Source organism: Aquarana catesbeiana, linkage group LG07 (genome assembly GCF_042186555.1).
Source record: "Aquarana catesbeiana isolate 2022-GZ linkage group LG07, ASM4218655v1, whole genome shotgun sequence".
NCBI classification, from domain to species: domain Eukaryota; kingdom Metazoa; phylum Chordata; class Amphibia; order Anura; family Ranidae; genus Aquarana; species Aquarana catesbeiana.
Genome location: NC_133330.1, coordinates 5528227 through 5542813, shown reverse-complemented (window position 1 = coordinate 5542813; position 14587 = coordinate 5528227). Strand labels below are relative to the sequence as shown.

Genomic DNA, 14587 nt, shown 5'->3' with positions numbered 1-14587 from the left:
TATCCTGCTCTCAAACTTTGTGTGTCGGAAAATCCGATGAAAAATGTGTGATGGAGCCTACACACGGTCGGAATTTCCGACAACAAGGTCCTATCACACATTTTCCATCGGAAAATCCAACCGTGTGTACAGGGCATTAGGATGTTATTTAATTAATTTTTAATATTCAAAGCAAACGCCTCCAATCCATCCATCCATCCATATCTCCAGCCATCCATCCATCCCTCCATGTCCCCATCCATATCCCCATCCATATCTCCATCCATGTCTCCATCCATGTCTCCATCCATATCTCCATCCATGTCTCCATCCATCCATCCATATCTCCATCCATGTCTCCATCCATCCATCCATATCCCCATTCATGTCTCCATCCATCCATATCTCCATCCATGTCTCCATCCATCCATGTCCCCATCCATCCATATCTCCATCCATCCATGTCCCCATCCATCCATATCTCCATCCATGGCTCCATCCATATCTCCACCCATGTCTCCATCCATCCATATCTCCACCCATGTCTCCATCTATCCATGTCTCCATCCATCCATATCTCCACCCATGTCTCCATCTATCCATGTCTCCATCCATCCATATCTCCACCCATGTCTCCATCTATCCATGTCTCCATCCATCCATATCTCCATCCATCCATATCTCCACCCATGTCTCCATCTATCCATGTTTCTATCCATCCATATCTCCACTCATGTCTCCATCTATCCATGTCTCCATCCTTCCATGTCCCCATCCATGTCTCCATCCATCCATATCTCCACCCATGTCTCCATCTATCCATATCTCCATCTATCCATATCTCCACCCATGTCTCCATCCATCCATATCTCCACCCATGTCTCCATCTATCCATGTCTCCATCCATCCATATCTCCACCCATGTCTCCATCTATCCATGTCTCTATCCATCCATATCTCCACCCATGTCTCCATCCATCCATGTCCCCATCCATGTCTCCATCCATCCATATCTCCACCCATGTCTCCATCTATCCATGTCTCCATCCATCCATATCTCCACCCATGTCTCCATCTCTCCATGTCTCCATCCATCCATGTCCCCATCCATGTCTCCATCCATCCATGTCCCCATCCATGTCTCCATCCATCCATATCTCCACCCATGTCTCCATCTCTCCATGTCTCCATCCATCCATGTCCCCATCCATGTCTCCATCCATCCATGTCCCCATCCATGTCTCCATCCATCCATATCTCCACCCATGTCCCCATCCATCCATATCTCCATCCATCCATATCTCCACCCATGTCTCCATCTATCCATGTCTCCATCCATCCATATCTCCACCCATGTCCCCATCCATCCATATCTCCATCCATCCATATCTCCATCCATGTCCCCATCCATATCTCCATCCATGTCCCCATCCATATCTCCATCCATCCATGTCTCCATCTATCCATGTCTCCATCCATCCATGTCCCCATCCATGTCTCCATCCATCCATGTCCCCATCCATGTCTCCATCCATCCATATCTCCACCCATGTCCCCATCCATCCATATCTCCATCCATCCATATCTCCACCCATGTCTCCATCTATCCATGTCTCCATCCATCCATATCTCCACCCATGTCCCCATCCATCCATATCTCCATCCATCCATATCTCCATCCATGTCCCCATCCATATCTCCATCCATGTCCCCATCCATATCTCCATCCATCCATGTCTCCATCTATCCATGTCTCCATCCATCCATGTCCCCATCCATGTCCCTATCCATGTCTCCATCCATCCATATCTCCACCCATGTCTCCATCTATCCATGTCTCTATCCATCCATATCTCCACCCATGTCTCCATCCATCCATGTCCCCATCCATGTCTCCATCCATCCATATCTCCACCCATGTCTCCATCTATCCATGTCTCCATCCATCCATATCTCCACCCATGTCTCCATCTCTCCATGTCTCCATCCATCCATGTCCCCATCCATGTCTCCATCCATCCATGTCCCCATCCATGTCTCCATCCATCCATATCTCCACCCATGTCTCCATCTCTCCATGTCTCCATCCATCCATGTCCCCATCCATGTCTCCATCCATCCATGTCCCCATCCATGTCTCCATCCATCCATATCTCCACCCATGTCCCCATCCATCCATATCTCCATCCATCCATATCTCCACCCATGTCTCCATCTATCCATGTCTCCATCCATCCATATCTCCACCCATGTCCCCATCCATCCATATCTCCATCCATCCATATCTCCATCCATGTCCCCATCCATATCTCCATCCATCCATGTCTCCATCTATCCATGTCTCCATCCATCCATGTCCCCATCCATGTCTCCATCCATCCATGTCCCCATCCATGTCTCCATCCATCCATATCTCCACCCATGTCCCCATCCATCCATATCTCCATCCATCCATATCTCCACCCATGTCTCCATCTATCCATGTCTCCATCCATCCATATCTCCACCCATGTCTCCATCTCTCCATGTCTCCATCCATCCATGTCTCCATCTATCCATGTCTCCATCCATCCATGTCCCCATCCATGTCTCCATCCATCCATGTCCCCATCCATGTCTCCATCCATCCATGTCCCTATCCATGTCTCCATCCATCCATATCTCCATCCATGTCTCCATCCATCCATATCTCCACCCATGTCCCCATCCATCCATATCTCCATCCATCCATATCTCCATCCATGTCCCCATCCATATCTCCATCCATGTCCCCATCCATATCTCCATCCATCCATGTCTCCATCTATCCATGTCTCCATCCATCCATGTCCCCATCCATGTCTCCATCCATCCATGTCCCTATCCATGTCTCCATCCATCCATATCTCCATCCATGTCTCCATCCATCCATATCTCCACCCATGTCCCCATCCATCCATATCTCCATCCATCCATATCTCCATCCATGTCCCCATCCATATCTCCATCCATGTCCCCATCCATATCTCCATCCATCCATGTCTCCATCTATCCATGTCTCCATCCATCCATGTCCCCATCCATGTCTCCATCCATCCATGTCCCTATCCATGTCTCCATCCATCCATATCTCCATCCATGTCTCCATCCATCCATATCTCCATCCATGTCCCCATCTATGTCTCCGTCCATGTCCCCATTCATGTCTCCATCCATTCCTCTATCCATCCATCCATCCATCCATCCATGTCTCCATCCACCCATGTCTTCATACAGGCCTCCATCCATCCATCCATATCTCCATCCATGTCCCCATCCATGTCTCCATCCATGTCCCCATCCATGTCCCCATCCATGTCCCCATTCATGTCTCCATCCATTCCTCTATCCATCCATCCATCCATGTCTCCATCCAACCATGTCTTCATACAGGCCTCCATCCATCCATCCATGTCTCCATCCATCCAGGAGGACACTGACAGAGAGGAGGGGGGCTGAGAGAAGAAGGGGGGCTGACAGAGAGGAGGGGGGCTGGATATATGTTGTGCGTTCCCAGATTTCCAGGGGACAGAAGCCTGGGCACAAGTTGCCAAACCCGTACCGTCCGGGTCAATCCAGTACGGGTGGCAACCCTAACTAGACTGCATGTGGTGTGAACTTCAGTCATTTTTTCATCTTTCCATCTATTAAATCTTCTGCTCTTGTTGTTGTTATAACTTTGGATAGTAAAACATTTTTTTTTCTGCCGGTAAATCCCTTATACAGCCCACTTCCTCTTTCCTGTCTGGTCATTAGCTTCGGCTTATGACATCACAGATCTCTCTCTCTCCTGAGAGTTTGCCAGGAAGGGAGGAGAGATGAGTCATAAGAGGGCCAATAAGAGCTGCAGAGCTGGAGGTGTTCCTCTGCGTAAATCCAGGAAGTGAACAGGCAGGAGCGTCACCTCCCCACAGCTAAAATGGCTGCAGCCAGACTCAGTGGAGGGAGATTTCTGCAGCATGTTTGGCAAGTACAGAATCCCAGTATATATAAAATATGCAAAGTGATTGGAGGGAAGCTTCAGAATGGCAAAGATGTTTTCATCACAAATGATGTCAGCAGACCGCAGTTCCTCTTTAAGTCATTTTCTAGAAAAAAAATACAGATTGTTCCATGTAAACGCAAAAGCCTGGCGGGGTCAGCTTTTTAATATATATATATATATATATATATATATATATATATATATATATTTTTTTTTTTTTTTTTTTCTGGCGGTGCGTTGTTGGGGGGACGGGGGAAGGCAAAATGGCATCATATCACCAAAGATCACATGACCTGTGAGAGGCATTGTGGGTATTTCACAATATTAGAGAATGTCGGCAATTGATTGGTGAGCAGAGAAATAAAACCATAAAATGAAGGCGGAGCACCGCGGCCACACATTGTCTACAATTCTCTCGCCTTATTGATCAATCCGATATAATGAAACAATCGCTCAATGCTATTTTATATGAAAACATTGTTATATATGGGGGGTGGGGGGTGAGGGGGAGGCTGGATTGGGTCTGTGTCATATTTTGTGCTTTCTATGGCTTCCCCTTCTTTGCCCCTGTCAAAAATGGCGTCTTGTGTGGTCTGCCCGCTTCCAAGATGGCGGCCGCGCTGTGCGTCATTCACCGCTGCCCGTTTGCAACATGGACGGAGCTCCGAGCCCAGGGGAGCGCCTCCCGTATCCAAGATGGCCGCCGCGTTCTGCGTAGCGTCAGTTTTGCCAGTAAGCAAGAGGACGGCACGTCCTGTGATTGGCTGCCGTGCCCGCTTCCAAGATGGCCGCCGGGGCCTCTGCGGGGGGAGGAAGATGTCGGCGGGGTGTCCGGTAGGTGGCGCTGTGTGGTGACAGGCAGACGGGAGGAGGAAGATGGCCAGCCAGGAGGACCCGGTGCAGAGAGAGATCCACCAGGACTGGGCGAACCGGGAATACATCGAGGTGATCACCAGCAGCATCAAGAAGATCGCCGACTTCCTCAACTCCTTCGGTGAGCCGCCCGAGGGTGTGACCGGAACCGGGCCACAGGGGGTGTACGCGGAAGTCCCGGGTGTTGTTCTGTGATATTTGGGGGTCAATTGGTCCACCGGGGGCTGAGAGGGTGTGGGGGGTGTCTCTGGGTAGTAGAGGGGGTGTGGGGGGTGTCTGTGGGTAGTAGAGGGGTGTGGGGGGTGTCTCTGGGTAGTAGAGGGGTGTGGGGGGTGTCTCTGGGTAGTAGAGGGGGTGTGGGGGGGTGTCTCTGGGTAGTAGAGGGTGTGGGGGGTGTCTGTGGGTAGTAGAGGGGTGTGGGGGGTGTCTGTGGGTAGTAGAGGGGTGTGGGGGGTGTCTGTGGGTAGTAGAGGGGGTGTGGGGGGTGTCTGTGGGTAGTAGAGGGGTGTGGGGGGTGTCTGTGGGTAGTAGAGGGGGTGTGGGGGGTGTCTGTGGGTAGTAGAGGGGTGTGGGGGGTGTCTGTGGGTAGTAGAGGGGGTGTGGGGGGTGTCTGTGGGTAGTAGAGGGGTGTGGGGGGTGTCTGTGGGTAGTAGAGGGGGTGTGGGGGGTGTCTCTGGGTAGTAGAGGGGTGTGGGGGGTGTCTGTGGGTAGTAGAGGGGTGTGGGGGGTGTCTCTGGGTAGTAGAGGGGTGTGGGGGGTGTCTGTGGGTAGTAGAGGGGTGTGGGGGGTGTCTGTGGGTAGTAGAGGGGGTGTGGGGGGTGTCTGTGGGTAGTAGAGGGGTGTGGGGGGTGTCTCTGGGTAGTAGAGGGGGTGTGGGGGGTGTCTCTGGGTAGTAGAGGGGTGTGGGGGGTGTCTCTGGGTAGTAGAGGGGTGTGGGGGGTGTCTGTGGGTAGTAGAGGGGTGTGGGGGGTGTCTGTGGGTAGTAGAGGGGGTGTGGGGGGTGTCTGTGGGTAGTAGAGGGGTGTGGGGGGTGTCTGTGGGTAGTAGAGGGGGTGTGGGGGGTGTCTCTGGGTAGTAGAGGGGTGTGGGGGGTGTCTGTGGGTAGTAGAGGGGTGTGGGGGGTGTCTGTGGGTAGTAGAGGGGTGTGGGGGGTGTCTGTGGGTAGTAGAGGGGGTGTGGGGGGTGTCTCTGGGTAGTAGAGGGGTGTGGGGGGTGTCTGTGGGTAGTAGAGGGGTGTGGGGGGTGTCTGTGGGTAGTAGAGGGGTGTGGGGGGTGTCTGTGGGTAGTAGAGGGGTGTGGGGGGTGTCTCTGGGTAGTAGAGGGGTGTGGGGGGTGTCTGTGGGTAGTAGAGGGGTGTGGGGGGTGTCTGTGGGTAGTAGAGGGGTGTGGGGGGTGTCTGTGGGTAGTAGAGGGGTGTGGGGGGTGTCTGTGGGTAGTAGAGGGGTGTGGGGGGTGTCTGTGGGTAGTAGAGGGGTGTGGGGGGTGTCTGTGGGTAGTAGAGGGGGTGTGGGGGGTGTCTGTGGGTAGTAGAGGGGTGTGGGGGGTGTCTGTGGGTAGTAGAGGGGTGTGGGGGGTGTCTGTGGGTAGTAGAGGGGGTGTGGGGGGTGTCTGTGGGTAGTAGAGGGGGTGTGGGGGGTGTCTCTGGGTAGTAGAGGGGTGTGGGGGGTGTCTGTGGGTAGTAGAGGGGTGTGGGGGGTGTCTGTGGGTAGTAGAGGGGGTGTGGGGGGTGTCTCTGGGTAGTAGAGGGGTGTGGGGGGTGTCTGTGGGTAGTAGAGGGGGTGTGGGGGGTGTCTCTGGGTAGTAGAGGGGGTGTGGGGGGTGTCTCTGGGTAGTAGAGGGGGTGTGGGGGGTGTCTGTGGGTAGTAGAGGGGTGTGGGGGGTGTCTGTGGGTAGTAGAGGGGGTGTGGGGGGTGTCTGTGGGTAGTAGAGGGGTGTGGGGGGTGTCTGTGGGTAGTAGAGGGGTGTGGGTTGTGTCTGTGGGTAGTAGTGGGGGTGTGGGGGGTGTCTCTGGGTAGTAGAGGGGGTGTGGGGGGTGTCTCTGGGTAGTAGAGGGGGTGTGGGGGGTGTCTCTGGGTAGTAGAGGGGGTGTGGGGGGTGTCTGTGGGTAGTAGAGGGGTGTGGGGGGTGTCTCTGGGTAGTAGAGGGGGTGTGGGGGGTGTCTCTGGGTAGTAGAGGGGGTGTGGGGGGTGTCTCTGGGTAGTAGAGGGGGTGTGGGGGGTGTCTCTGGGTAGTAGAGGGGGTGTGGGGGGTGTCTCTGGGTAGTAGAGGGGGTGTGGGGGGGTGTCTCTGGGTAGTAGAGGGGGTGTGGGGGGTGTCTCTGGGTAGTAGAGGGGTGTCTGTGGGTAGTAGAGGGGGTGTGGGGGGTGTCTGTGGGTAGTAGAGGGGGTGTGGGGGGTGTCTCTGGGTAGTAGAGGGGTGTGTGGGGGGTGTCTCTGGGTAGTAGAGGGGGTGTGGGGGGTGTCTCTGGGTAGTAGAGGGGGTGTCTCTGGGTAGTAGAGGGGGTGTGGGGGGTGTGTCTGGGTAGTAGAGGGGTGTGGGGGGGTGTCTCTGGGTAGTAGAGGGGGTGTGGGGGGTGTCTCTGGGTAGTAGAGGGGGTGTGGGGGGTGTCTCTGGGTAGTAGAGGGGGTGTGGGGGGTGTCTCTGGGTAGTAGAGGGGGTGTGGGGGGTGTCTCTGGGTAGTAGAGGGGGTGTGGGGGGTGTCTCTGGGTAGTAGAGGGGGTGTGGGGGGTGTCTCTGGGTAGTAGAGGGGTGTGGGGGGTGTCTCTGGGTAGTAGAGGGGTGTGGGGGGTGTCTCTGGGTAGTAGAGGGGTGTGGGGGGGGGTGTGTCTGGGTAGTAGAGGGGTGTGGGGGGTGTCTCTGGGTAGTAGAGGGGTGTGGGGGGGGGTGTGTCTGGGTAGTAGAGGGGTGTGTGGGGGGGTATCTCTGGGTAGTAGAGGGGGTGTGGGGGGGGTATCTCTGGGTAGTAGAGGGGGTGTGGGGGGTGTCTCTGGGTAGTAGAGGGGTGTGGGGGGGGTGTCTCTGGGTAGTAGAGGGGGTGTGGGGGGTGTCTCTGGGTAGTAGAGGGGGTGTGGTGTCTCTGGGTAGTAGAGGGGGTGTGGTGTCTCTGGGTAGTAGAGGGGGTGTGGTGTCTCTGGGTAGTAGAGGGGGTGTGGTGTCTCTGGGTAGTAGAGGGGGTGTGGTGTCTCTGGGTAGTAGAGGGGGTGTGGTGTCTCTGGGTAGTAGAGGGGGTGTGGTGTCTCTGGGTAGTAGAGGGGGTGTGGTGTCTCTGGGTAGTAGAGGGGGTGTGGTGTCTCTGGGTAGTAGAGGGGGTGTGGTGTCTCTGGGTAGTAGAGGGGGTGTGGTGTCTCTGGGTAGTAGAGGGGGTGTGGTGTCTCTGGGTAGTAGAGGGGGTGTGGTGTCTCTGGGTAGTAGAGGGGGTGTGGGGGGTGTCTCTGGGTAGTAGAGGGGGTGTGGGGGGTGTCTCTGGGTAGTAGAGGGGGTGTGGGGGGTGTCTCTGGGTAGTAGAGGGGGGGTGGGGGGGGTATATGGAGGTGTCTCTGGGTGGTAGAGAGGTCTACATTGGGTATTTTCACGGGGCACACGAGGTGTTGGGAGGTCTGGTTGGAAACAGGTGGGGTGTTGGGGGTCTGGTTGGACACGGGTGGGGATGTTTTGGGGGTGTTGGGGGGTCTGGTTGGACACGGGTGGGGTGTTGGGGGGTCTGGTTGGGTGTTGGGGGGTCTGGTGGGGTGTTGGGGGATCTGGTTGGACACAGGTGGGGTGTTGGGGGATCTGGTTGGACACGGGTGGGGTGTTGGGGGGTCTGGTTGGACACGGGTGGGGTGTTGGGTGGGGTGTTGGGGGGGGGGGTCTGGTTGGACATGGGTGGGATGTTGGGGGGGGGGGTCTGGTTGGACACGGGTGGGGATGTTTTGGGGGTGTTGGGAGGTCTGGTTGGAAACAGGTGGGGTGTTGGGGGTCTGGTTGGGTGTTGGGGGGTCTGGTTAGACACGGGTGGGGTGTTGGGGGGTCTGGTTAGACACGGGTGGGGTGTTGGGTGGGATGTTGGGGGGGTCTGGTTGGACATGGGTGGGATGTTGGGGGGGTCTGGTTGGACATGGGTGGGATGTTGGGGGGGGGGGTCTGGTTGGACACGGGTGGGGATGCTTTGGGGGTGTTGGGAGGTCTGGTTGGAAACAGGTGGGGTGTTGGGGGTCTGGTTGGGTGTTGGGGGTCTGGTTGGACACGGGTGGGGATGTTTTGGTGGTGTTGGGTCTGGTTGGGTGTTGGGGGGGTCTGGTTGGAAATGGGTGGGGTGTTGGGGGGTCTGGTTGGGTGTTGGGGGGTCTGGTTGGGTGTTGGGGGGTCTGGTGGGGTGTTGGGGGATCTGGTTGGACACAGGTGGGGTGTTGGGGGGTCTGGTTGGACATGGGTGGGATGTTGGGGGGGGGGGGGGTCTGGTTGGACACGGGTGGGGATGTTTTGGGGGTGTTGGGAGGTCTGGTTGGAAACAGGTGGGGTGTTGGGGGTCTGGTTGGGTGTTGGGGGGTCTGGTGGGGTGTTGGGGGGTCTGGTGGGGTGTTGGGGGGTCTGGTGGGGTGTTGGGGGGTCTGGTTGGACACAGGTTGGGTGTTGGGGGGTCTGGTTGGGTGTTGGGGGATCTGGTTGGACACAGGTGGGGTGTTGGGGGTCTGGTTGGGTGTTGGGGGATCTGGTTGGACACGGGTGGGGTGTTGGGGGTCTGGTTGGGTGTTGGGGGATCTGGTTGGACACGGGTGGGGTGTTGGGGGTCTGGTTGGGTGTTGGGGGATCTGGTTGGACACGGGTGGGGTGTTGGGGGTCTGGTTGGGTGTTGGGGGATCTGGTTGGACACGGGTGGGGTGTTGGGGGTCTGGTTGGGTGTTGGGGGGTCTGGTTGGACACGGGTGGGGTGTTGGGGGGTCTGGTTGGGTGTTGGGGGGTCTGGTTGGACACGGGTGGGGTGTTGGGGGGTCTGGTTGGGTGGTCTGGTGGGGTGTTGGGGGGTCTGGTTGGGTGTTGGGGGATCTGGTTGGACACGGGTGGGGTGTTGGGGGGGGGGTTTGGTTGGGTGTTGGGGGGGGGGGGGTTTGGTTGGGTGTTGGGGGGGGGGGGGGGTTTGGTTGGGTGTTGGGGGGGTCTGGTTGGGTGTTGGGGGATCTGGTTGGACACGGGTAGGGTGTTGGGGGATCTGGTTGGACACAGGTGGGGTGTTGGGGGGGGTTTGGTTGGGTGTTGGGGGGGTCTGGTTGGGTGTTGGGGTATCTGGTTGGGGGGTCTGGTTGGGTGTTGGGGGATCTGGTTGGACACGGGTGGGGTGTTGGGGGGTCTGGTTGGGTGTTGGGGGGTCTGGTTGGACACGGGTGGGGTGTTGGGGGGTCTGGTTGGGGGGTCTGGTTGGGTGTTGGGGGGTCTGGTGGGGTGTTGGGGGGTCATGTTGGGGGATCTGATTGGACACGGGTGGGGTGTTGGGCGGTCTGGTTGGACACGGGTGGTGTGTTGGGGGATCTGGTTGGACACAGGTGGGGTGTTGGGGGGGGTTTGGTTGGGTGTTGGGGGGGTTTGGTTGGGTGTTGGGGGGGTTTGGTTGGGTGTTGGGGGGGGTCTGGTTGGGTGTTGGGGTATCTGGTTGGGGGGTGTGGTGGGGTGTTGGGGGATCTGGTTGGACACAGGTGGGGTGTTGGGGGGGGTCTTGTTGGGTGTTGGGGGGGGTCTTGTTGGGGGGGGTCTGGTTGGGTGTTGGGGGATCTGGTTGGACACAGGTGGGGTGTTGGGGGGGTCTGGTTGGGGGGGGGGGGTCTGGTTGGGTGTTGGGGGGGTCTGGTGGGGTGTTGGGGTATCTGGTTGGTTGTTGGGCGATCTGGTAGGGTGTTGGGGGATCTGGTTGGACACAGGTGGGGTGTGGGGGGGTCTGGTTGGGTGTTGGGGGATCTGGTTGGACACAGGTGGGGTGTTGGGGGGGTCTGGTTGGGGGGGGGGGGTCTGGTGGGGTGTTGGGGGGGTCTGGTGGGGTGTTGGGGTATCTGGTTGGTTGTTGGGGGATCTGGTTGGACACAGGTGGGGTGTGGGGGGGGTCTGGTTGGGTGTTGGGGGATCTGGTTGGACACAGGTGGGGTGTGGGGGGGTCTGGTTGGGTGTTGGGGGGGGGGTCTGGTTGGGTGTTGGGGGGGGTCTGGTTGGGTGTTGGGGGGATCTGGTTGGACACGGATCTGACGTCTTTTCTCTCCCCATAAGACATGTCCTGCCGTTCCCGACTGGCGACATTGAACGAGAAGCTGACGGCTCTGGAGAGGCGGATCGAATACATCGAAGCTCGGGTAGGTGCAGCCGCTGTACCCCATATCCATCCGTCACCCCAATAAAGAGGACCTGTCAGGAGAGAAATACGAGAGCCACCATTGGTGAGAACTCTGGAGATCTCCGGGGCCGTCCTCCTCCCCGAGACTCTGAATATCTCCCCAGAGTTGTCCTCTGTAGGGGAAGGATGAAGATGATGGCCTCGGCTCCTCTAGTTCCCTCCTGATAGCCCCTCCCCCCTTTCCTGTATCACCCCAACAACTGCCCCATCTATTATCATTTATATCATGGCAGCTGCTTTCAGCATCCATCTTGCATGTTGAAGCCCCCGCCACTCCCCCCTTCCCCCGCACATCTTACTACGTCCCCCGCAGACCCTTTCATTCCATTTAAAATGTTCTACCCCTCCCCCATACTATGGATGATCCGTCTGGAATGTTCTACATCTATGGATCAAGGTGGTGTAGCTGATGTAAAGCTCTATACACACCGCGGGCTGACTCCGCCCAGTCTGCTGACTCCGCCCAGTCTGCTGACTCCGCCCAGTCTGCTGACTCCGCCCGCAGGGAGCTGCTTTATCCACTTCCCATCGGGGGGGCGGGTCTAGTGGTTAGTCAATGTTTTAGTTGCTACTTTAATGGGCCCCAAAATATATCTTTTTTTTTTTTTTCTTTTTTAAGCGGAGGTCCACCCTAACAAACATTTTATACATTAAAATTTTCTTTGAAATAAATTAAACATAGAAAAATTAGTTTTTACTTACCAGAAATCCTTGTTGCTAGGCAGTCTTCCTAATCTGCCTCTTCCTATTCCGCGGAGCTGTTCCGTCACTTCCTCCTCTTCGGTGAGCTCCCCCCGTCGTCTTCTGGGACCTGTGTGGGCGTGTCCCAGAAGACGACGGGGCCATTCACAAAGCGCAGCACGAAACGGGCAGTGAAGCCGCAAGGCTCCACTGCCGGCTTCCATTAGTTGCAATGGCGGCACCCAATCCGATGGATGGATCGGCCTCGGGGGGGAGGGGGGCGGCGACATCGCGGGCTCGCTGGACAGGTAAGTGCCCTTTAATAAAAGTCAGCAGCTATAGTGTTTGTAGTTCCTGACGTTTAAAAAAAAACAAAAAACAAAAAAAAACGTCTGGAACACCCCTTTAGTCCGGTATTAGCTGGCGACTCAAAAACCTTCAATCAGGGGGAGGGTCCTGTGTGGCACCGCCTATCTCTCCTGACACGGGTCCACATCGGACTACATCTCCCACAATGCATTGGTAGTGTAGGGTGGGCGGTGTCAGGGAAATCATTTTTCCTGTCCCCGCCCCCTTAGCTGGTGTCTGATAGGTCGGTCTAGTGCTGTGTGGTTTGGTTCCTCCCTCTGTACTCCATGCCGGGCAATAAAGCTGCTGTTTCCAAAAAAAAAAAAAAGCAAAGATCAACTTTATTGTTCCGGTGTGACAGAGAACACCCCGCCCAGCTCCGCCCACAATGAAAGTGACACATCCGGTCATGCAGAGAGGGAAGCGAGGTCTCGGCTGCCCGTTTACATGGAGGATTGAGGAATTCCAATCAAACTTCCGCTGAGCCGAGTCCTTGACGAACGATTCCCGCTATAAATAGGTGGTGCCCGGAGTTCCGCTTTACCCATCGCCACACTGAGGCCATCGCTTGCGGCTGCGCATGCATGGAGCGGGGGATGTGCTGTTGGTCTATAATTTGTTCAGTTGCTCTCACTATCTCACCTTTTTTTCATCTGTTTTCTTTTATGTTTTTTTTTTTTTTTTTTTACGCTTCCCCTTCCGGAATGGTGACGGTTGTAGAATAATTGTTGTGCTGCATGAACCCCTCCCCCACCCAGAGCTGCATGGCACCGCCTCCGCCGCCGTCCTTCTACTCCTCCCCAGATCTGCCGCGTGCTTCCAGTTCTCCGCACAATTGTCTGAATGTTTTTGTAAAAAAACTGAATTATTTTGGGCTGCTAAAATGTATCTGTTCGGAGGTGATAGTGATACAATGTTTATTATTCTATAAGTTCTGGGAAGGAAGGTCGATCGTAGGAGAGTTTGTGACAATCAGAATGTTTGAAGATCCCCCTTCACAAACGTTTACAAACGTCACCGCCCTGTACAACCCGGCGGTGACAACCAGCCATGGGGGGCGGAGCTTTGATACCCCCCTCTGCCATACTCTGCTCAACAACTTCCTTCCTGCCCCGGCATCCCTTTTTTGAAGTCCTGGGGGGGCGGGGTTCGGCAATCATGTGACCACTGTGATTGGCTATGGTAGCGGTAGCGGTCCCAGGAACCGTACCGATGGTGGGGACTGAGAATCTGACCGCTCGGTCCCTTTGCCGGGAGGGAGCAGTGAGCAGACACATTGACCCCGCCCAGTGACGCGCACGTGCAGCTCGTGGGCATTCAGGCTCCACCCTTTTTGTTGCCGCACATGTGTGTCAGATTCAGCTTTTGCAGCTCACATAATGCACGGGCTCCTGATCATGTGACCCCCTGTGAGAGCCAATCACAGCAGTCACATGATTGGGAAGTATCAGAAGAGAATTGGGGTGGGATTATGACGGTGCCAACAGATAATAGAAACCAAGAATAGTTCAGATATAACATTTATTATAAACATAGTTTAAAAAGCTAATCAGATCGTTGTGTTTCATTGTACATTTCCATTTGGGTGGTCATACGGGTAAAATTCAGGCTGTACAAAAGGTTATATGTTCGTGTGACATCCCGACATGTTTCGCCTGTTTTGGCTTCATCAGGGAATTATCGAACCAACCGGAAGATACAAAGAACCCAAAAAAGACCCCCACCGCACTCAGGACCAGGACAGAGAGGGGGCACTGTGCAGCCACAGAGGACACATACCCACCAGGTTGGAAAGTACTGATTGTGGACACAGGAGGGAACCTGAAAACATTACTTTTCCCTCTGCAAGCAATACCCAATCCATTCCATTTGGATGCGTTCTCCTATTCGCAGGCGCCCTCCTGTGTTCACCCTCAGTACTTTCCAACCTGGTCGCTTCTCTCTGTCTTGGTCCTGAGTACGGTGGTGATCTTTTTTGGGGACTTCTTTGTATCTTCTGGTTGGTTTGGTAAGCCCCTGATGAAGCCAAATAGGCGAAAAATGTCGGGATGTCACACAGACATATAACCTTTTGTACAGCCTGAATTTTACCTGTATGACCACCCAAATGGAAATGTACAATGAAACGCAACGGTCTGATTCGATTTCTTTAACTGTTTATAATACATTTTTTATTTGAACTCTTCTTGGTTTCTATTATCTGTTGGCACCGTCCTGATCCCACCCCAATTCTCTTCCAATATTTGACTTTTTGGGTTGAGGTGTCGGATTCTATATGTGTACCTATGTCAGATTAGAAATATAGAAATGATTGGGAAGTCTGTCCTGACCCCCCCCCCCCCCCCAAG

At 55.3% G+C, this 14587-nt stretch overlaps 1 protein-coding gene across 1 annotated transcript; it reads left to right on the top strand.

The window, feature by feature from the left end:
- Positions 1–4782: 4782 nt before the first annotated feature.
- On the top strand, positions 4783–13771 carry BRK1 (BRICK1 subunit of SCAR/WAVE actin nucleating complex). Its single transcript, XM_073591537.1, has 3 exons — positions 4783–4976; positions 11087–11169; positions 12960–13771. Exons 1-3 carry the CDS (start codon positions 4859–4861, stop codon positions 12978–12980), a joined length of 222 nt encoding a protein of 73 aa, XP_073447638.1. The 5' UTR covers positions 4783–4858; the 3' UTR covers positions 12981–13771.
- The last annotated feature ends 816 nt before the right edge of the window (positions 13772–14587 follow it).

What these genes read in the sequence shown, in the direction of transcription:
- BRK1 (XM_073591537.1), top strand. Translation starts at nt 4,859, where the DNA reads ATGGCCAGCCAGGAGGACCCGGTGCAGAGAGAGATCCACCAGGACTGG. An exon ending in CGACTTCCTCAACTCCTTCG is followed by an intron (nt 4,977 to 11,086) that starts GTGAGCCGCCCG and finishes TCTCCCCATAAG; the next exon opens with ACATGTCCTGCCGTTCCCGA. An exon ending in TCGAATACATCGAAGCTCGG is followed by an intron (nt 11,170 to 12,959) that starts GTAGGTGCAGCC and finishes TGACGGTTGTAG; the next exon opens with AATAATTGTTGTGCTGCATG.